Source organism: Ailuropoda melanoleuca, chromosome X (assembly GCF_002007445.2).
Source record: "Ailuropoda melanoleuca isolate Jingjing chromosome X, ASM200744v2, whole genome shotgun sequence".
In the NCBI taxonomy this organism is placed as follows: domain Eukaryota; kingdom Metazoa; phylum Chordata; class Mammalia; order Carnivora; family Ursidae; genus Ailuropoda; species Ailuropoda melanoleuca.
The window spans coordinates 30,881,361-30,904,157 of record NC_048238.1 but is presented as its reverse complement, the minus strand read 5'-3'; the positions used below and the strand labels follow the sequence as shown (position 1 = coordinate 30,904,157).

At 36.1% G+C, this 22,797-nt stretch overlaps 1 protein-coding gene across 1 annotated transcript in view; it reads right to left on the bottom strand.

The window, feature by feature from the left end:
- CFAP47 (cilia and flagella associated protein 47) overlaps positions 1 to 22,797 on the bottom strand; it is a 484,475-nt gene that overhangs the window by 403,774 nt on the left and 57,904 nt on the right. The window contains exons 14-19 of the mRNA XM_034649559.1: positions 15,924 to 16,140; positions 15,375 to 15,616; positions 9,570 to 9,700; positions 6,459 to 6,581; positions 5,085 to 5,216; positions 2,559 to 2,636 (exon numbers count right to left, since the gene is read on the bottom strand). Coding sequence (XP_034505450.1) covers positions 2,559 to 2,636; positions 5,085 to 5,216; positions 6,459 to 6,581; positions 9,570 to 9,700; positions 15,375 to 15,616; positions 15,924 to 16,140 — 923 coding nt within the window. The remainder of the gene's footprint in view (positions 1 to 2,558; positions 2,637 to 5,084; positions 5,217 to 6,458; positions 6,582 to 9,569; positions 9,701 to 15,374; positions 15,617 to 15,923; positions 16,141 to 22,797) is intronic.

Genomic DNA, 22,797 nt, shown 5'->3' with positions numbered 1-22,797 from the left:
GTATGACCTAGCCATTCCAACAGATACCTGTTGCTTCATCCTCCTGTGTCTTTATCATCATGTCCCTTCTGTTAGGAAGCTTTTCTCTAACTCATAATTGCTTGATAAAATATTATTTATCCTTCAAATTCCAGTTAGATAAACCATGTTTTATTACACTGTGCTCGGAACTATTTCTGTTCCTTATATTTACTTACCATTACAACATCATAAAGTCTGTTTATTTGTTTACCAATCTATCTCCCCTAGTGGTCTGATTCATTTTGTATCCCTAGCACCTGATGCCTCGCTTAAATATATGTAAGGAATGTTTACTGAATGCATCCTAAATTTAGCTTACATGCCAAGTATGTGCCTACATCACAGAGCTCTGTAGGATTCCTCTTTTGGCACAATTAGTATATATAGCCTTACAGTTACTTAATAAAAGAATTATATATAACATTAAAGAGAAAGTGGTAACAGTATCCTAATGTTGAGGAAAATACTGCTTTAAGGTCAACTGGCCACTATTTGTTTCACTTAAAATATGGACCCAATTCTACAGGAGAAACCTGTAAAATCCAAGATGGGTAATGAAAGTTTGATGCTTTGTATATGCAAAAAGATCAACTCCTCTTCCACTATTCTGGCCTTATACATAAGCTCATTTGGATAAAATGTCCTAATTGTTATTAAGACACATATTCAATGCCATACAGTTATTACATGCCTTCCTGATGATATTTGATAATGCCAGAATATTATTTTTAAAAGGCAGCTAGGCAGCTATGTTTAAAATTCAACATAATCAGGGAATATTGATATATATTAATACAAAGTCTTATAAATTACTCAACTGTACCATAAGGTTCAAAGCATGCCACAAATGCCTTTAGGGTGTGGAAATAAAGTAGTCGAACTCTCAATACACTTCTAATACTGTTAAAGGAGAAACACCATAGAAATGGAGAAAGCACTCTGGATACTACAGGGTTTAATCTCCAAGAATCACCAGTCTTAGACAAGCTAGCCTAGTATCTGTCAATCTGTCTAGATTTACCATGCCTTCAACACCAAATAAAATAAAGGTTAGAAAATTCTAACTCAAAGCCAGACACTAGAATTGTGGTGATGCCATTAAAGTACAGACTAGTAATGAGTCCCTACCTGAGGGACTGGCAGCCTCACCCATTTTTGCTCAAGTTAATTCAGCACCAGAATGGCACAAGGTGCTGCAGTACTAGTGGGAGAGAGAAACCTGAAAATAATATGACAATTGCTATGATGAAGATGTTTCCAGAGTTTAAGATGCTTGTACCATCTTATGAATGTCACAATGGAGGGGCATATGAGCCTGCTTTGGACGATCAGGGTAAGTTTTTTGGTATTGGTTTTTGTTTTTTTTTTAAAGATTTTATTTATTTATTTGAGAGAGAAAGAGAAACAGAGACAGCGAGAGCACAAGCAGGGAACGGAGGGAGAAGCAGGCTCCCTGCTCTGCTGCCGCTGCCCAAGTGGGGCTCGATCCCAGGACCCTGGGACCATGACCTGAGCTGAAGGCAGACCTTAACTGACTGAGCCACCCAAGTGCCCCCAGGGTAAGTTTTTTGGGTAGATGAGACCAGACTTAATTCCTGAAAGACTTGCCAGGAAAAAAAAAAGTATATGTGTGCTACAATTGTAGAACAAAGTTTAATCAGGATACAGAACAATAATTTTAAAAATAAATATAACTATAGTTCAGAAAATGCAAATCAAGACCACAGTGAGCTATCGTTTTATACTTAATAGATTGGCAAACATTAGGTCTTACAATACAATTTATGAAGCAATGGAAACTTGAGAAGAAAATATGGAAGCTATCTTGTGAAGCCACAAATGCACATATTCATATTCTAGGACTTAGCAACTCTACTCTTATGGAAACTCTGGCATTTGTACCTCACAAGATATGTACATGAATATTCCCAGCTGTAGTGTTCGTAATAATAACAAAAAAAGAAACATCTAATTGATTGGACAACACATTGAATCTCCGAATTACAACAGGTCCACATAATGAACTATTAAGCAGTAGTGAGAATGGAAAAAACACAGCTACACACAACTTAGATGAACTTTGGAAATACAATATTCAGTTAATAGGAACTCACCAAAGACTACACACAGCACATGTTTGTCAGAAAGCTCAAAAATGAACAAACTAAACTAAATAATCAATGGTTAAGAAATTCATACATATGTGGTGAGCCGATAAGAAAAAATAAAGGGAGAATAATCAGAAAATTCAGTAAAGCGGTTATCTCTTAGGAGGGACAGGATCATGATGAAGCCTACCAATGACTTTAATGGTATTGGTAGGGTTCTGAAAATTACGTTCAGTGGTGAATTCTGAAACCTCCATTTAATATTCTGCTTCGTCATTTATATTTATATTACATATTTTAATTCCTACATGTCACAGTACTACATAATGAGATATTTCTAAACATAAATGGGCTGACTAGGGACACATAACAAAAGTCACCACACTCATAAACTGATTACACAAATAGTTAACATACTAACATACTCACCGGATTAATTTTCACGTCAGCAATCTCAACAGATCCACCAATCCTAAGGTCTACGACATTTGCACGGCGAATAGCAACCTTTATTTGAGAGAAATACAAAGCCTTGTAGAAACCACATTAAAATCTACTCATATACCACTTAAGTATTACCTGGCATCTGGCAATATTTTTAAATTTAAATAATCATATTATAAATGTCACAAGATTTATTCTGGTAGTTGTCATCACATTTCTTGGTATGCAGAATTGATATTCCTAAGAGGAATGAGTATTCAACTCTTAAAAACCTCCACCACAAATGAGACCAGTTCATAGCTTCTGAATTTGACTGCAGAGTTCCACCCATTTGACTACACATTATTGCCACTCTCCATATCCCTTCTGTATTTACCTAATTTCAATGGATTATTCAAAATTAAAACAGATAGGGAACTAAGTACAAACATACTTCCTCCCATAGAGAGATACTAATACCCACAATGACCATAATAATAATAATGAAAGTAGCTTAAAAATTGCTGAGTAAATGGGTCAAGTATAGGGCTCAATATGCTGTCTCCTTTTTAATCCTCAGCATCCTATGAGGTTACCAATATTAATATCCTTATTTCCAAGTGAGAAAAATTGAGGCTCAGAGAGGCAGAGTATTTTGTCTTTTTCCTGATGCCTCAAAATAGCAGTGGTTAAATATGAACCAAGGACTGCCTGAACACTCAACTGCCTCTGAGAAAATTAAGATAGTAAAGTAAGAATGTAGTTGTATAATTCCTACAAAATTAGACCTGTAGATTATCTGAACATATAAGTATCTAAGCAAAATTTCAGAAGCACAAAAACAGCATTGGCTGAAAGCCCTCCCTATATAAGAACAGGGAGCATCAGGTCTGGATTTAAATCTAAATATTTATCTAAGAATGAGATAGGAGTGTATTTCACTCTTTCCATAGAAAGTCAGTGACACTATTCATAAGCAAAAAAAAAAATCCAAACTGTCATTTTTTCAAAATTATTGGGGAAAGTGACATGTCATTTAATTAACTAAATCACTATATTCATAATATGATTTCCACATTTTATTTAAAGAATATGTAGTACATAAATAAAATACGTGACTAAAATCATAAAAAGCATAATTTAGTGATTCAGAGGAAATTACAAATCGACATGTTCTTCATTGATGAATCCCACATATAAGTCTCAACTTCTCACGGCTGGCTTTCACCCACCTCCCCATTATTCATCATCCACTGAATCTACAACAGAAACCAACATAAAACTTGTGCCCAGTAAATATGTATTGAGTGGATGAATAAATGAATCTTACTATATTATGTTAAAAAGGTAAGCTTTGTAACAGCATACTCATCTAAAATACAGCAGAAATTAATCTTTTAGTGAAACTATTTTTAGTGGCCAAATTTTTTATTTCTTCCAGAATATTATATAAAAAATTCTGCCCAAATCTCAGACCATGTATCATAATATATAATTTATAAACATCTTTCAATACATATTTCTTCATAAAAGTAAGATATAATCATTAGATTGTTTATCTGGGGCAAACTGGTGTTTATCACATCAAGCTACATATTAAAGAATTGTTATAAAAAAAGAATTTTTATGGGAAATTGAGGATAAAATGGGGATTTATCTAAAATTATTCATTTTGATTTGGTAACAGTGTACATATTATTTTTTAATGTGAGTAAATGTACATAGCCCATCATCAGATTGAAAATCAAGAGTATTCCATATCTCTAGTTTATAATAAAATTTATCAGAGATTAGTTTTGTTTTATTTATTCTGTTTAATGAACAATTAGAAAAGCACCTAATCAAGGTAATGTCTTTTCAATTATATAATTCCCAGAATATAAACTAGTAAAATATTTTATGTATGCTATAAAATATAGATCTTAACACCATATAGAATTTGCCTATAATTCATACAGTCATTGAAGCTATTTAGAATTAACATTCCAAAATTGATTAATTTTACCTAAGGTATCTAATTAAATCAAGTATCTAATTAATGCCATGAAAAAAGTCATCCTTTCCTCTGTGACTAGTGAGGAAACAACTGTCACAACTCAGAGATGCCAAATATCATTCTAATTGCAGGTGAAAAATGCCTCATGTTGATGAATTGTATTCATTTCATCTTAGTAGAAATTTCCGTTACCGATGTTCACCAAAAATATTTTCTACAAATCCTCTTGCGAGGTTCTGCCATTTCTACAAGATTATATAGGTAAGGATGCTTATTTTAAAGATCTCTAAAAATTGCATTTCTTTAGAGGTAACTCAATTGCTAACAAAGTAACCAAAATTTTAAAAATCACTCATTAGTATCATAACATTAAAACCCATTCCCATTAGAAGAAATCCTTAAAACAAGTTTTCTAAGAATAAACATACACACCATTTTATAGCATTATACATACTATTTTAAATCTCTTAAACCACCAAACAAATCCACATAAACATATATACACAAGGTATGAATACACATATGCATAAACATACCTTTGCTCTTGTATCAAATTTTTCTGCTACAGTAGGTGTACAGGAGATATTGAGAACAGTTAGCCCCCCAAATGGAATTATTCCTTGTGATGGAACAATATTAATGGCAGGCGAAAGACTCTGGTCACAAACCTGTAATTGAAAGTTTGCAGAAATTCTTCATTATCCTTTAAAGTTGCTGGTCTGAACTTTTCATAGGAAAGCTTCCAAACTACTACCCAGAGAGGACCCCTGCGCACAGGGCATGAGATGATTTTATAATACGCTTTCCAACACCAGACGCACAAATAAACTTCAAAAAGGATTGGTACCCCTAACCCAGCAAACGGAACTTTCAGTAGTGGCAGCATCCGATTCAAATAGGATGATGAAGTTTATTGTCTGGAATGTTATCAAGACTTGGCAAACTTACAAGGATGAGACATATCTGTTAGAGAAGATGACAAAATTCTAGATATACTTTGATATTTTGCCTTCTCCCTGACGGTAAACACTGAAAGCAAAGTTAGTGGGGAGGCAGATGATAAAGTAACCTCCTATTCGTTATTATCTCCTTGATAGCCTAATGTCTAAGACATCATTTTGACTTTCAACAAAGTTATAAGTAACTTACCAAAGGATTTATGGTGTGGTTTCTCAGGGGCTAGTTTAGGACTATCTACCATGCTTTAAGCCAGAACAATTTAAAGGAAAACTGGTTAAGGTATTTTGGGGATGAGGGAACAAACAGACTTCAGAACTAACTCTGAAGCAACAAAGCAAAAAAAGATATCTGCATTTGTTTGCTTGGGCAGAAGACATGTAAATATAAAGCTTGAATGAAAGATCTCAAGCACTAACCTCTATCTATTGTCACTATTGGGAGATCTTAATATATTTTTCAGCAAAATATTCTATCACCACTTAAAACAACCCCCACCCTGAAATTTAAGTCAGGGTCAACAACGATAAATAGAGTATCTTTAGAAGGATCTTGCTCTAGGTCCAAGTTTCTACCATAACAGTCCTGATGACAGAGTGGAAATGAGAAGAGGAAAAGTATGTCATTAAATATGGAGTTGTAATAGCAACAATGGATGTTTCTGAAAGCGTTCTTTTTTCCAAATTATCTTTTTTTCAACAAGACAAAAATGAAGAAAAAAAGGGGTAAGAAGAGGAGAGACTAAGAACAGAAGGAAGGATAAATTATTTTTGTGGGAAATTAAAAGGACAAAGTAGATGAAAGGTACTTAGGTAAGGCTCACATGAAATATCTAAACACTAGCATTAGTCAACTTATAAAGACTAAAGTATTACCACCACAGTGTTCATGGCAAAAAAATTAATTCAAATTATGTGATCTGATCCAAATAAGATTCCAAGATTCTACATTACCTTGAAGTAAGCATGGTTTTGTCCTACGTTGTGAAGAATGGCTTTCCTCCAAGTTGTTAAACCTTGAGGGCTATTACTGAAGAAGATCCCTGGCTCCAAAAATACAACCTTGGTATGACCAACCTAATAATAAGAGGAGAAAAGAAAAGATACAAGAAAAATAATAAATATTTTCTTAGCCCCTTCCAAATGACTCAAATTTTTTCAGCCTCGTGGAAATTTCTAAAATATGAAGGGTTATCAGATGTTATGATGTACTCAAAAGAAAGGAAAATAGAATGGAATACCTAAATTGTACTCCTAAACTGAGGAAGGCAAAGCGAATAAGGCAATTCTACAGAGGAAGTAAATCCAGGAAGACAATTCTATGGAGGAAGTAAATCCAGGACTGAGAATCATGTAGGAGATCTTAGAGATCACCTATCCAACTATGTACAGGGTGTTACTGAGTGCTATGCAAAAGGGAAGAGTTCAGGAGTCCCCCAGCATGGGAAATAATGTGCCAAATGAGATTATCTAGGCATGTTTTTATGATCAGCCTTCTAGCGCTTAATATGCTGATAACACACACTTTGCTTACCTCGGAATGGGGAGGTGGTTCACTGTGATTCACAGAATTAATTAGGCGCAGGACTCCTTCTCCTTACTCGCTACACAAATGACTTCACAGAACTACTGTATCATGGAACAGTTTTTTGAAAATTCTGAAATTATCCACCTCTCCCATTTCACAGGAAAGCAAACCATAGCCACAGGGAACTAGAACCCAAGTTTTCCAATTCCTTATACAGTGCTCTTTACACCAGACCCTGCTGACTTTATCTAAGATAAATTATTTATTATCTTGGGGGGTTTTAATACATTCTTATAATTATTTGAAGAACATGACTTGGGTAATTGGAACAAAAAATTTCTAAACAAAGCTAACAGATGACGAAATGATCAAGTAAGTCCTTCATAAATTAATGACAAACATTAAATGAACATTGTATTTAATCACTTCATGTTCCTCCAGCTTTACTTTCATAAGAGAAACACTTAACAGTTCATTTAACTTAAAGGACCTCAAGAATTTACCATAAAATAATCTAATTCATTATTCTGATATCTTGGACTTTAATTCTTAACCAATCCTAGTGTAGGGAGGGAAAACAGAAAGTAAATTTGACCAGAGGGTAACAGCAAAGACGGTGGAGGCAAACAGACCTGGAAATAAATTCCACCTAGGGCGTTTACTGCGTGTGTGAACTTGTATTAGTTAGTCACTCACTCTAATCCTCCATTTCCTCACCCATCGACTGAGTTATTAGTACCGCCTTACAGAGTTGTTTTAAAAGGATTAAATTAGATAATACATGAATAGCATTTAGCATCCCACCTGACACACACTAATTAATAAGTGATACCTATTATTAATGCAAAGTCTAAATTACTAAATTGCTCATCTTCTACCTGCTAGAAAAAAATATACATGGGGTGAGTATGTGGGCAAATTTATATTACTAACTTTGTCAAACACAGCTACATAAGTAACAGCTGAAGAACTGTGTGTATGTTCACCAAAATACAGCTGTAAAAATGTTAAGAGAAGCACTATTATAGTAGCTAAGAATCTAAAATAATCCAAATCCCCATCAGCTGTGTAATGGAAAAATGATGGTATAGTCACACAATGGAATACTATTAAGGAATGAAAATGAATACTGCCACCACATGCACCAGAATAGACAAAGCCCACAAACATAATGATGAACAAAAGAAGCCAGACATAAAAGAGAACATATGCTTTGATTACATACATATAAAGTTTAAAACCAAAATTAATCTATGCCCTTAGAAGTTAAGGATACTGATAACTCTGGGAGGGACACAGAGGGACTGGAAGTGTGGACGGAGAGGGTAGTTCTTTCACAATGCTAGTCATATTCTGCTTCTTGATCTGGTTGATCTGGGTGTGAGTTACAAAGATGCTATCAGTCTATAAAGACTGAATGATAAAGAAGTCATAATATGTATCCTTTTCTGTATATATTCTATACTTCAAATAGAAATTTTTTTAAAGATTATTTATTTCTTTATTTATTTGTCAGAAAGAATGACAGCACAAGCAGGGGGAGTGGCAGGCAGAGGGAGAAGCAGGCTTCCTGCTGAGCAAGGAGTCCAATGTGGGACTCGATCCCAGCACCCTGGGATCACGACCTGAGCCAAAGAAGGCCGCTTAACCGACTGAGCCTCCCAGGTGTTACCAACAGAAATTTTTAAAAAGAATAGCAAGTAAATAAAACACAGGAAAAGCAGGAAGGTCCAGCTTATTTCAAGTCTGAAGCAGAGAAATGAACCTACTGATTTTTGCCACTTGCCATCATTAAAGAAGATGAATCTCTTATCTCTTAAGGCTATGAGCTCCTTCATAGCTGAAATATTTAAAAGCATGATCATGGCCTGGAGACAGAGATGAGATTTGGTAAAACAGCACTGGCTTGAGTTAAATTACTGAGAATATTGGGACGAAAATTTCGTACACAAGTAAAGTGGATTCTTGGTGATTATGAGGCATGAAGTTAAGGCCTTCTGGGCTCTACCACAAAAAGAAAGTTAAAATTACATATTGCAGCCTTAACTTTAAGCATTTTTATTATAAGAAGTATATTCTATAAAATTAGAATCTGCCATATCTCCTTGCTATGTAAATTATATGGTCCATTTCATACTGAATTATTAATTACCACTAGAATTCTAACAATGCAATATAATTGGACAAAAATACAATTTTCTCTATTTTTCTTTGGTTTCTGTTAATGAAATAATTTAATTTCAAGTGGCCCCCATGGTACTGTATGTTTATAGAGGCTCTAATGACAATCTAGTATTGTGGGCACAAAAATCTTGGATTTGTGAGTTAATTTTAGGTAACACAGCACATTTTTTTTTAGCAAAGTCTTCCTTTGTGGTAGAGAAGTGGCACCAAGAAGATGGTAATTCAGGTAACTAAATATTGCCAGCAAAATCAGTTTTACTAACAGAGTATATATACTCAACTATACACACACATATATACCCAACCAATTTAGAGTCCTCAAAATAAAAATCATATCCAAAGGAAATCATTACATGTGCAACACATTTTAGTGTCAGCGTGTTTCCTTCATTGACATGAAGAACAAATTCTCCCCTTTCTGGAGAACTGAAACCCGGCAGCCATGTTACTTCGCATTCCAGTGAAGAGTATGGTTCAACTGTGCCTATGGAGAATTTAGAAAGAACAGACATTGACCACATTTTAATTATATTCATTTTAATATCCAAAATAAAAGCTAGTATAAAAGTATGATGACATTATATAACAAATTATTTAAATTAAACTCAAAATATGTGGAAATGCTACATGAGAAATTATCTAATGAGTATAGATCTATAGAGTTTGATTAAAATCTAAAATGCATATCTTATTTTCCAATTTGATTAAGTAGATCAAAATATCTGACAAAAAGTATGCCGAAATTTAACAACATGTCCCCTTCATATGTTTCCCAACACTCTGAAATAGTTACTAATATCAGACACTCATTCAGTTTTCAGAGGAAGGAATTAAATTACCAGGGGCTTTTTTCTTTTCAAATGTTCACATCCCTAGAGATGTAGCTATTAGTAATTAACACATTTCTGTAATTGAAATGTATTGAGAACCCAAGAGGTATCAGGTACATTTGGTGTGAGCTGCTTTATCTGTTTAAATTCATCATTTCCTTTGGATTAAAAAAAAAAAAATACTTGATGGGATGAATGACGTAGAAGCTCTTCCTTCAAGGAAGAGAGGATCACTGGAGATTTAAATGCACAGGGCACTGGACAGAAAGATGAGGGACCATCACAAATATACTTTGCCTTAGGATCAGGTTGGCTTATATGCGATGGCAGTTTCTGCAATCTTAAAAAAAAAACAACACAGTACCTACCTCTTAGTTTTGCAGTGGCTGTGTAGGGAAGGAACAACACACATAAAGCAATTAACAGTGTGTGATGCCCAGAACGCACCCAGTGTCAGATTTTATTATTAATACTCTTGAACGCTAATGCTATGGTAGGCACAGTAATTTATAAAAAGAAAAGATACTGCTCCCAGAAAAGCTAACAGTCTAGTAGTGGTCCGTCAGGATTCTATTTGTCTGTCAGTAACAAAAAGTCCTGCTACAGTGGGTTAGGTAGATAGGGGGTTATTCATCTTAGGCCATCAGAAGTCCACAGATCAGTATTCCAGGGCTGCCTTAGCAGGTTGATGGTGCCTTCAAGGAGCAATGATACCTCTAGCTTCCTATACTACCATTCCTTACTATGTGGCTTTCCTCCACGTAGAAAGGTGTCATGGTGTAGTGGTTAAAAAAGCACAAATTTGGGGCACCTGGGTGGCTCAGTTGTTAAGCGTCAGACTTCGGCTCAGGTCTTGATCCCAGGGTCCTGGGTCCTGAGTCGGACTCCCTGCTCAGCAGGGAGCCTGCTTCTCCCTCTCCAGCTCCCCCTGCTTGTGCTCCCCCTTCCCTATCTCTGTCAAATAAATAAATAAAATCTTAAAAAAAAAAAAAAGGCACAAATTCTAGGGTTGGAACCCCTGGTTCCAATTTCAGCTCTGCCATTTACTAGCTGAGACCTTGGACAATTTACTTAACATATGTCACATAGCCTTCTCAGACATAAACAGGGATAACAGTTGTTATGTAACTTAGAGAACTGCCGTAGGGATTAAAGAAGCTAATATATGAAGACGTACTTCAAACAGCGCCTGGTATGAAGAAGGAAGATGGAGCTAAAAGAAACTTCTATCCATATCTCATTGGCAAGGAAAGCTGGGAAAAACAGATTTCTAGATATGAACGTTGCTCTCCCAACAAAATGAGAGTCCTCTTATAAAGGGGAATGGATATCACATATGGGCTTAGCAATATCTATTACAATAGGATATAGATATGAACAAATAATTACAGATGACATAACAAATACACAGTGGGAGCAGGTGGGGGGGGAGCCTAAATTAGCCCAAGAAGTGGAGGAAACTTCATTATAAGAAGATGGCATTTGAATTGCGAAAAATGAACAGAAACTCTGCAGGAGGACAAAGCCTGGGGAGAGTATAAAAGTCAAGTGACCATGCTGGAAGAAGAGTGGTGTCGAAAAGGCTGATTAGAAGTAACTTTAAGAAAGCAGACCTGACACCATCTATAAAGACACCTGAGCATGCTAAGCGTTGAGAACAGCTGACCCTTCAGGTCAGCTTGAGGTAATTATTTTCCCCTCCATCAGCATGACTATTTATTTTTCTCCGGGAATATTATGTATGTCAGGAAACGGGAAATAAACCAGATGGCTGCACTGAGCAAGGCTGGGATTGGCAGGGCAGGTTCTATACACGGCCAAGGGCGTCTCACCAAAAGACAGTGAGAGCAAACTGCTTGAAGACAAGTGTGAGGATTGAGTTGACTCGAGAGTTCAGTAAGATTAAAGACAACACGGATAAAAACACAAGCATAAACACAAGCAGTACCGAATGAAAAAGTCAAATTAGAAGCCCAATTCTATGTTAGAAAACATCAATCCACTCTTACACTCGCCGCCTGCAACACCCACAACCTAAACCCTAATCCAAAATACATCACACCTCAGGGAGAAAGGACAATCACCACATAAAATTTAATTTAGAAATAATCACTTTAGGGGCGCCTGGGTGGCATAGCGGTTAAGCGTCTGCCTTCGGCTCAGGGCGTGATCCTGGCGTTCCGGGATCGAGCCCCACATCAGGCTCCTCCGCTAGGAGCCTGCTTCTTCCTCTCCCACTCCCCCTGCTTGTGTTCCCTCTCTCGCTGGCTGTCTCTATCTCTGTCAAATAAATAAATAAAATCTTTAAAAAAAAAAAAATAATCACTTTAGTTTACAAAAATATAGACAATGACAGGATTAAATGTATTACTCAGGGTGTAAAACCACTAGAGCGAAAGGGATATAAGAAAAATAAAATAAGAAAAAGTTATTTTCTATTTTAACAAAGAGGCAGAAACAAAACTAATTATTATATGAATATTCTGACCAACAAAAGGAAAATGACATAAGAAAAACCCATGTATATAATATGAATTATGCACACTTTCTTCAAAGCTATATGAAACAGACTTGAGTACTTTATTATTTGTGTTCTAAAAAAATTTAAAAGTACTTAAAGCCTAACGGTATTACTCAAAAACACTGTATTTGGAATTAAATTTCTTTGTGTTTTGTGCTTTGATTGAAAAATGCAGCAGATGTTATGAGCCACCAAAGAAATTGAAACAGTAAAACCACCCCTGTAAAAATAAGAATTCTAACAATTATGAGAAGCATAACCAGTGTTCCAGTTCATAATATTATAAATCCACTTCTCTTCTGTCAAATCAAGCATCATCACTACATTTCCACCGGAGGCACAAGGGGAAAGCCCCACCCATTCAGCCCTGGTTAGGATGGAGAAATACAAGGAAATGTGCCAAGCACTGGGCTTTCCAGACATATTCAGTGCCTTATCATGTGCTCTATTAAACCTGTAACGAATATAGATAATAGAACTACCACAAAGTGATGCCTGTTCAAAACAACAAGGGAACGTTTATCCAGAATCTCTGAAATGTGCGGAAGTATTTTCTCTCTCTTCTCTGATTATTCACTCAGTTTTTCTCTAGTACCAAGGCAGGACTCAGGCTCACCAGTATTAATAATAAAAATAGAGCCTGGTCAAATGAATCTGCCAAATATTGATGGAAGTATAGCTTGAATACTTAGTAAATTATAATCTGGGATTTGTTAAATCAATACATGTTAATAAAAAGATTAAATATGGCTATAGCAATGATTTCCATCCCTAATGAAGGTACAGTACTACTTTACCACTGTGTAGATCCACGAATATATCCATACTAAAATTAAGTGAATTTAAATTAATACTGAAGCTTGTTTTTAACACTCCCTATTACAAACACCAGTAGACTTACATAAAAATCATGACCTGGAATGACTGCTATAAGAATATACACCTACGGCAAGATTTCTATAAACCAGTACTTCTCTGTGATCTGAAATATGGCCTATTTAGATCCCAAATGATGAATATTCCTAAATTAGAACTAAAGAGGGAAGGAGTGGAAGGAAGAAGGGAAGAACGTAGGGAAGGAAAAACAGAGGGAAGAAGCAGGGAACAAGTAATTGATAGTGGGGATGGCTGGCTAGATGTATGAGAGGCTATTACTACTCTGAGGACATTTTCAGGGAAAAAAAGAAGTCCAAACAGATTTTGCAAATTTTTGTAACCAAACGGCTATCTATTTCTTTGACAACTACTCTTTGCCAGTCTTTACAGAAGGACTCTTCCTACATTTAATCTTTATGAGATATATTAGTCTCTCCATTTTATAAATAAGGAAACTAGTGCTTATAGAGTACATTTCTCAAGATCACAAACCTCGAAGAAGCTAAGACTAGTTTTGAAATCAGCTTTATCTAACCCCAAAGTTTGTTTTACTTCCCATTCATGCAGAAATAGACTTCAGCTGATTACAGAACACCACATGTGTCACTGCCGATACAAAAATCCAGATCCTTCCAGCTAGTTGAAAAGGCAGAACACATACATAAAATGAAGATACTATATAGATTATTCAAATCTTTTTTTTAAGAGAGAGAACGCATCCAAGCAGGAGTGGGGTGGGAGGGCGGAGTAGGAGCAAAGGGAAAGAGAGACAATCTCAAGCAGGCTCCATGCTCAGCAAGGAGCCCGATGCAGGGCTCAATCTCCTGACCCTGAGATCAAGACCCAAGCCCAAATCAAGAGTGGGACGCCTAATCCACTGTGCCATCCAGGTGTCCTTCATCACTCAACTTCTAACTTGCCACCTTATTTCTTTAAACAATAGCCTGTGCCCTCATGAGGTCCTCACAGCACATCACAATGATGTCTGCTAAATTTGACAGGCTACTAGGTAACACTTTAGCAATTACCAGGGCTCAGTTTCGTGGCAGGCACATCATGTGGAAGTATAGATTCTGGGGAACAGCCAAAACAATGTTAACCGTACACTTAACAAATATATGGAATCACCACCAACAGTAAACCGGAGATTATTTTCTATTAATTAAAATATTACTTGTTTAAATGACAATTTTAGTTTTTAATTTTATTAACTGGATTTTATTACCTGTATTAAATATTGATTATAAAGAATTTGTGGATGCTTCTAAAATCATTCACAATCTAACAAAATCTAAGTCATTCTGAATCATATCTTATCACCGTTATCAAACTAAAACTAAACAAAACAATACTGTGTTCATCAGTATCTGTGATGATTTATTTTGTCAACTTGGCCATACTTGGCCAAGCTATAGTACCCAGTTGTTTGGTCAGGCTAGATATCACTGTAAAGGTATTTTTTAGACGTGATGAACATTTAAATCAGTAGACTTTGAGTAAAAATTACCCTCCACAATGTGAAAAGGTCTCATCCAATAAACTGAAGACCTGAAGAGAAAAAACTGAAGTCCCTTTGGATTCAAGACTGTAACATCAATTCCTTCCTGGGTCTCCAGTCTACCAGCCTACTGGGGTGCCCACACAACTGTATGGGCCAATTCCTTAAAATAAACCTCCTCCCTCCCTCTTTCCCCCTCTCCCTCTCTCTATATATTTCCTATTGCTTCTATTTCTTTGGAGAACCCTAATACAGGATCCATATTTTCAAATCAAATTTATATATTTATATATGTAAAAATAAATGCCCCAATGACTATGTCTGATTTGCTTCTATTTTTAGCACCATTACACAGCTCATACTCAATAAATGATTACTGCTGAGCATATGAATAAATGAGTGTCTAAATCAAACAAACAGAATCAACTATTACCTTCAGCTGGACGAATGGAAAATGCCATTCCTCTTTTTGTGTTTACTGGTTGCCATTTAAATTTGGCAAAATAATTCTGATGATTATACAATCCAACTGACCCCATAAAACATGTTTTCACAGAGAAGCCTTGTGGTCTCAATACTAGCTCATCTGAAGATAGCTCAAGCTTTACTGGCATGACAACTGCCATCACTAGGATATGACCACCAGGTATATTGTTCACTGTAAAGGTGAAAGACCTGTAACACAACAACAGCAGTCAAACTTAACCGACAAAAAGCTATCTGCAGGTACAGAATTCAGTTACATATAAAAATGCATATATTATTAACACCCACAATTAATCCTTAGTAAGCAATACATCAAAGTGTTCATGACAGGCTATCACTGAAATATCAATCTACAAATCTACAAATTGATGCACATATAGTTCCTATGTTTGAGGACCAAACGTAACATATTCTACAATTACTGAATCAAAAAAATACATTTTCAACAAAAGGACACTTTGATTTTAGCATACAGAAATTCAAAAATGAATCCTACTTCCAAAATTTTCCAATGGTGGGAGATTCAAATACCACTGAAATATAAGTACTAGCTGTAGGCGGAATCACATATGAAAACTGGTTGGTTTTTTGAAGTTCATCCAAATTAATATCTAACTGGATCAAAATATGCATAGGTAGCATATTAATAACATGCAGTAGACGAGTATTTGTGGAGTTCACACAAACATCACCAAAGTTAAGGACAGAGGGCCCTGAAAAAATGAAAAATGATTAAGTTTAGTGTTGGAAGATATATTCAGTAATTTTAAGTTTCCATATTATATTTTCACCAATTAATTTATAAAAAATGGTACTTAGAAAACCATTTCTTATAATATCAAAGGTTATTAAGCAAGATTTTTATCTAAATGCCCATAATTTGGTGTTTGGAGATTATTGGCTAAAATTCAATATAAATATATCCTAATTATAAGGAAAACTATATCAAAACATTATTAGTACTCATAACTCATTTTAGTACACGAATTTGCATACTCCAACACCTTCTCCACTTCCATCAATACATTCATGTTCATTTATCCAGAATTTACAGAAATTGGTAATTTCCCATTGCTCAGTACTTAAGTTTTCCCTTTTAATTTTTTAAGATTTATTTAGAGAGAGAGAGAGAGAGAGAACATGAGTGGGGAGTTTTAAGTTTTCCCTTTTTAATGACAAAAGTTTTTATATCATACAATTTTAATAATTATAGGTCTTCTGTGTTTTTTAGCAACTTGATTTAATCGTAACTGATTTAAAGTGTAGAATTTCCTAAGTACTGACATATGTATACACCTATGAAACCATCACAAGGAAGAGGGTGAACATCCATCACTCCAAAGTTCTCTTGTGCCCCTTTATATTCTCTCCTTCCCATCATTCTCAGTACTCCCCCTTCCCAGACCCCTACTCATATGCTTCATCTCACTGTAGATCAGTTCACATGTTCCAGAGTTTTTTTATGAGTGGAAGAATGTAACGTGCAGTTTGTCTCTGATTTTTTTTGACTCTACAAATTCCCTGGAGATTCATTCAAGTTGTTTCAGATGTCAGTAGTCCATTGTTTTATATTACAAAGTGATAGTCCATTACAGGTGTTATGTTTTTCTCTTCACCTGTTGAATGATACTTGGATTGTTTCTAAAGATTTTTTTTTTAATTTATTTATTTGACAGAGATAGAAACAGCCAGCGAGAGAGGGAACACAAGCAGGGGGAGTGGGAGAGGAAGAAGCAGGCTCATAGCGGAGGAGCCTGATGTGGGGCTCGATCCCGTAACGCCGGGATCACGCCCTGAGCCGAAGGCAGACGCTTAACCGCTGTGCCACCCAGGCGCCCCGATACTTGGATTGTTTCTAGGTACTGGCTACTACAATTGAAGCTGCTAAAATATTGGGCACAAGTATTTGTTTGAACACAGGATTTCATTTCTTTTGAACAAATATCTAGGAGTGGAATGGTAAATCATACGGCAAATGCATGTATAAATGTACAAGAAACTGCCTAACTCTTTTCAAGTGGTTGTGTAATTTCCCACTCCACTGGTAACGTATAAGAGTCCCAGATGCCTCATATCTTTGGCAATAGTTGCAATGGTGAGTTTTCGGTTTCTTCATTATTGTTGTTGTTGTTGTTTTCACTTTAGCCATTTTAATAGATTTATAGCAGTATCTCACTATGGTTTTATTATGTGTTTCCCTAACAACTAACAACACTGTGCACATTTCCATGTGCTTATTTCTCATTTGTATATCTTTGTTGTTGAAGTATCTGTTCAAATCCCTTTGCCCATTTTTTAACTGGGTCATTTGTTTTCTTAATATTGATTCTCAAAAGTTTTATACACATTCTGTTTGCAATTCTTTCATGAGATACATAAATTGCAAATATTTTCTATCACTCTATGTCTTGTTTTTATCCTCTCATCAGTTACTTTTGAGGAGAAGCATTTAAATTTTATCAATTCCAATTTATCCATTTGTTCTTTTCTTCTTTATCCATTTGTTCTTTTACGGATCATGGGGTTTTTTTTATATCGTATCTAGGACATTTTTGCTTTCCTCATCGTCAGAGATATCTTTTTCCTATGCTTCTTTTTAAAGATTTATTTTAAAGAGACAGAGCACGTGTGCACAGAACAGGAGGGGCAGAGGGACAGAGAATCTCCAGCAGACTCCATGCTAAGCATGGAGCCTGACATGGGGCTCAATCTCACAACCCTGAGATCATGACCTGAGCAGAAATCAAGAGTCAGACACTTAACCAACTGAGCCACCTGGGTGGCTGTGCTTCCCTCTCCAAGGCTTACAATCTTTTGCTTTAGTTTTAGTATTTGACATAAGGATATAAACTTCTTTTCTTTTAAATGGGTGCCTCACATGTTGCAGGACTTCTTGAAAAGACCATCCTTTCCGCACTGCATTGTCTTTGTGTCAAAGTTCAGTTGTCCAATGTGCATCGATCTATGTCTGAACTCTCACTTATGTTTCATTGATCTATGGGTCTGTATTTATGCCAATACCACACTGTTTCGATTACTATAGCTTTCTAAGTCTTGAAATCAGGTAGTGATTTATCTCCAACTTGTTTTTCTTTCTCAAAATTGTTTTGACTATTCTACTTTTCATGTCTATCTGAATTTTAAAATGAGTCAATTTCTTTTTTCTTTCTCAAAGATTTTATTTATTTATTTGACACAGAGAGAGAGCACATGCAGGGGGAGTAGCAGGCAGAGGGAGAAGCAGGCTCCCGACTGGGCAGGGAGCCCAATGCGGGGCTCGATCCCTGGACACCAGGATCACGACCCGAGCTGAAGGCAGACGCCCAGTCGACTGAGACACCCAGAGCCCCTGTCAATTTCTACAAAAGATCCTGATGGAATTTTTATTGGAATCCTATTGAAGCCATAGATCACATGGATAATTTTTCATATTTTCTATGTCTCTGCATAACTTTTTAAATATATGGGATATAGCTATATTCCTTTTTCATATCTTTTTCTGATAATTCTATCATATGTATCCTTATTGGGTAGGTTTAACTGATTAATTATTCTCATGATGGGTTGCGTTTTGCTGCTGCTTTTCATGCCTAGAAATTTTGGTACAGATGTCAGACATAGTAAATTTTACTTCATTAGGTACTGAAAATTTTTTATATTCCTATAAATTTTCTTGAGCATTGTTCTGGGAGAAAGTTACTTTAAAACAGATTGATCCTTCCAGGTCTTGCTTTTAGGAAAGTTACCTGGATCCAGAGTAGTGCTCTGAACAGTAATAATTATTCTCCACCACTGAGGCAAGAACTTCCTGAGCTCTGGCCCAATGTCCATGAATTATGAAGTTGCTGTTTGTTTTTTTTTCCTGGTCTGCCAGGTGGGAAGTTTTAGTCACTATTCCCTGGCCTGAATGAGTAGTAGATAATTCTATAATCCTTTCTAAAGTTTTTTTCCCCTAGTTTTAGATAGTTTTCCTCACACCTATGAGCTGACCGGTATTATTTAGAGTAACTGAGGGGAACCCGCAGCAGAACACTGAGGTTCTCATTTTGTGCAGCTCTCTCCTGCCTTGTATTCTGCCCTGTGAGTTCTGGTTTCCCTGGTGGCTCCAGTCTCACAGCCAGGTTTTCTCATCTCAAGGATACCATCAGGTTCTTCTGGGTTCCTTCTCTCTGGACAGTGGGCTGGAAATTCTCTCACAGCAGTAAGCTTGGCTAGGGCTCACATATATTTTTTCCTATTGGACATCATTCACTTTCATTGCCTGATATCCAGTGTCTTGAAAATTCTTGCTTTCTGTACTTCTTGTTTGTTGTTTTTGGTCGTTTCAGGAAGATGAGTAAATGCAGTTCCTGTTACTCCAACTCAGAAGTTGAAGTTTCCCTTCCTTCTTAAACTGAATTGATATGTTAAACTTTATAAATATGTTAGCATCTGTTAAAATGAATATCACTTACTGTATGTTTAGAAAGGGTCTTCGATCCCTATCTGAAAAATGGAGACCTCAGAGGATCTGGATCTAGGGCCAGACATGAGGGTATGATGGGACGGATGAACCTGTTAACAGAGCATGATGACTCAAAAACCACTGTGAAGAGAAAGGTTGGTGCCAGGCTCAAACACGCATTCTGGGTCTCCAGAAGGTACACACAGACAGACATACGGCAACAAAACAGGAACACCATATGAGAAACACAAAGCATAGCCAGATGTCCTCACATTCTGTAACCCTAGACAAAAGGCTGCCTAATGGCATTGGTGACCTCAACAAGAATAGGATCTGGAGAGGGGACAATGTGGTTTAAATAATAACAGTTCTTAGAGTTCCTGGCATTCTTTTTCCACCTGCCCCAATGGCTCTGACCATTATCCATGATGAAATCTTGTCCACTGCATTTTAATTTTAGGCTTTCTTCCATCGTGATAAGGCTATTAAACTGCCATTTGCTGTGCTAATGTTTTCCAGCCCTTCACAAAAGAGAAATATCAATATGTTCAATAAGTATAGCAGATTTTAGAGTAATACTTCTCTTCCATATTTCAAGAATTTATTTCCAGACAAAATTAAGTAAACACAATCCACTGTACTCCTCTAATTACAAATTAAAATGTTGACAAAAATCTATGAAATAACTATCACGAACTTGGGATAAGTAATGAGAAAATGGATTGTCTAGGGATTTTAGGAATACGGAGATAAACCTGTAGTGAATTTTCCTGGGTTATTATCATGGCCTGGGCACTAGAGGAGCTGGCAGCCCATTCTGAGTGGCCCGACAAGGCCAAACCCTTTTAACTAGACCTATGCTACTCCAGGCAAACAGTATGAAAGAAGTTGATGCCCTCAACACTAGGTTCTAAGAAAACTGGAATAGAGCCCTGTCAACCATCCCTACCCTACAGTAAGACAAAGGGAGACATCATTCCTTCCCTTCTCCACTAAAGAGGGAGTCCCTGTGGAGTTGCTGGAGTTGAGACCTGTCAACCATATCTGCCCTGAATTAAGGCTTAGAGAGGCAGTACTCCTCTCCCTCTTGACCATGTGCCTAAAAGACTGTAGGATAGAGTCCTATTGACTACCACCACCCTCCACTAAGAAAAGCAGTAGTAACATCCTTCCCCTCCTCACCTGACACTGCACACTCTGTGAAATAAAGGCCTGCCGACCAAAGCTGCCCTGTATTAAACAAACATAAGCAAAGAGATTCTGCCCCTACCTCCCTACTATCACAGTGGCCACTCCATGCCTCATTAAACTAAAGCAGGCAAATAAAATGACACCCCTCACCCTCACACCTAAAAAGTAGGGGTAGGGACAGAGAGGTGGGAGTTAGACAAGGACATATTTTAAATATGTGAATTAAGTTATGGTCATATATTGAACAGTCCATGGGTGAAATCTATCAGAACCAACACAGCAAATGGCTTAAGAACAGAACTACAGTGTGAAATAATGCCTAGGTTTCATATAATCTTTTGGGCAGCATATAAAAAGGGAAAACCAGCGCAGTACTATAAAGGCTTTAAAATTAAATTGACATTTGTTATACAACACACAAATGTGGACTACAACGTATGTTGTAAAGCTAAATGGATCATCTGCACCCTAAAATAGATTATTTAAATAGTAAAGTCTCACAATGCAGTATTCAAAATGTCCAAGGTATAAACCAAAATTACTCATCATACCAAGACTGAGATGACAAAGATGTTGAAATGGATTGACAGAAGTTTTAAAGAAACTATTATAAAAATGACCAAATAAGCAATCATGAATACTCTTGAAATCAGTAGAAAAAGAGTTTCAGCAAAGAGAATATCCAAAGAACTAAATAGAAACTCTAAGATTAAAAAATACAGTAAGTAAAACAGAAACCTCTTTGGTATGCTCATTAACAGAATGAGAGGACAGAAGAAAAAGCTGGTGAACCTGAAGAAATATCAACAGAATTTACCCAATCTGACAAACAAAAAGAAAACAGATTGAAAAAAAATTAAAAGTCTCAGAGGCCCATGGAACAAAAGCAGAAGGTCTAAAAATCATGTAAATGGAGCCCCAGGATGAGAAAGTAAAGGACAGAGGGGACTGGAAAAATATTTGGAAAAAAACGATAGCTAAAAAATGACCAAACGTAGCAAAAAAAGTTAAACCTCACATTCTAGAAGCCTAGTGAAACCCAAGCAGAACAAATCCAAAGAAAACCATGCCCGGACTTTTGAAAACTTTTGAGAACTGAAGATAAACTTCTTAAGGTAAAAACAAATAATCTTGAATAACATTCCATAGTCTTGATATATAACAACATTTATATCAAATGTAAATGACACAAATGCACCAATTAAAAAACAGAGATTGTCAGAATGGATGAAAAAGTACTATATGCTGCCCACAGTAAACTTACCTCAAATACAATGACATAGGTAAGTCCAAAGTAGATACAAGTAAAAAGATTAAGAGTGCAGACTATACAAAAGAAAGCTTTGATAGCTAGATAATATCAAACTACATTTCAGACCAAAGAAAATTACCAGGGACAAAGAGGGACATTGCATAATGATAATAGGGACCAAGAAGGCATAACAGTGTCAGATGTGTATGCGCCAAACAACGGAGCTTCAAAATACATGAAGCAAAACTGACAGAATGAAAAGGAGAAATAATAAAATCTACAATTACAGTTTGGGATGTCAATCACCTTTTTCAATAACTGACAGATTGTCTAGACAAAAAAGCAGTAAGGATTTAGGATAAATAACATTAACTAATTGGGATATAACTGACATTTAAAGAACACTCCCCAACAATAGCAGAACACTTCTTTTCAAGTCACATGAACCTTCAACAAAAGGGACCACATCCAGGATCACACTTA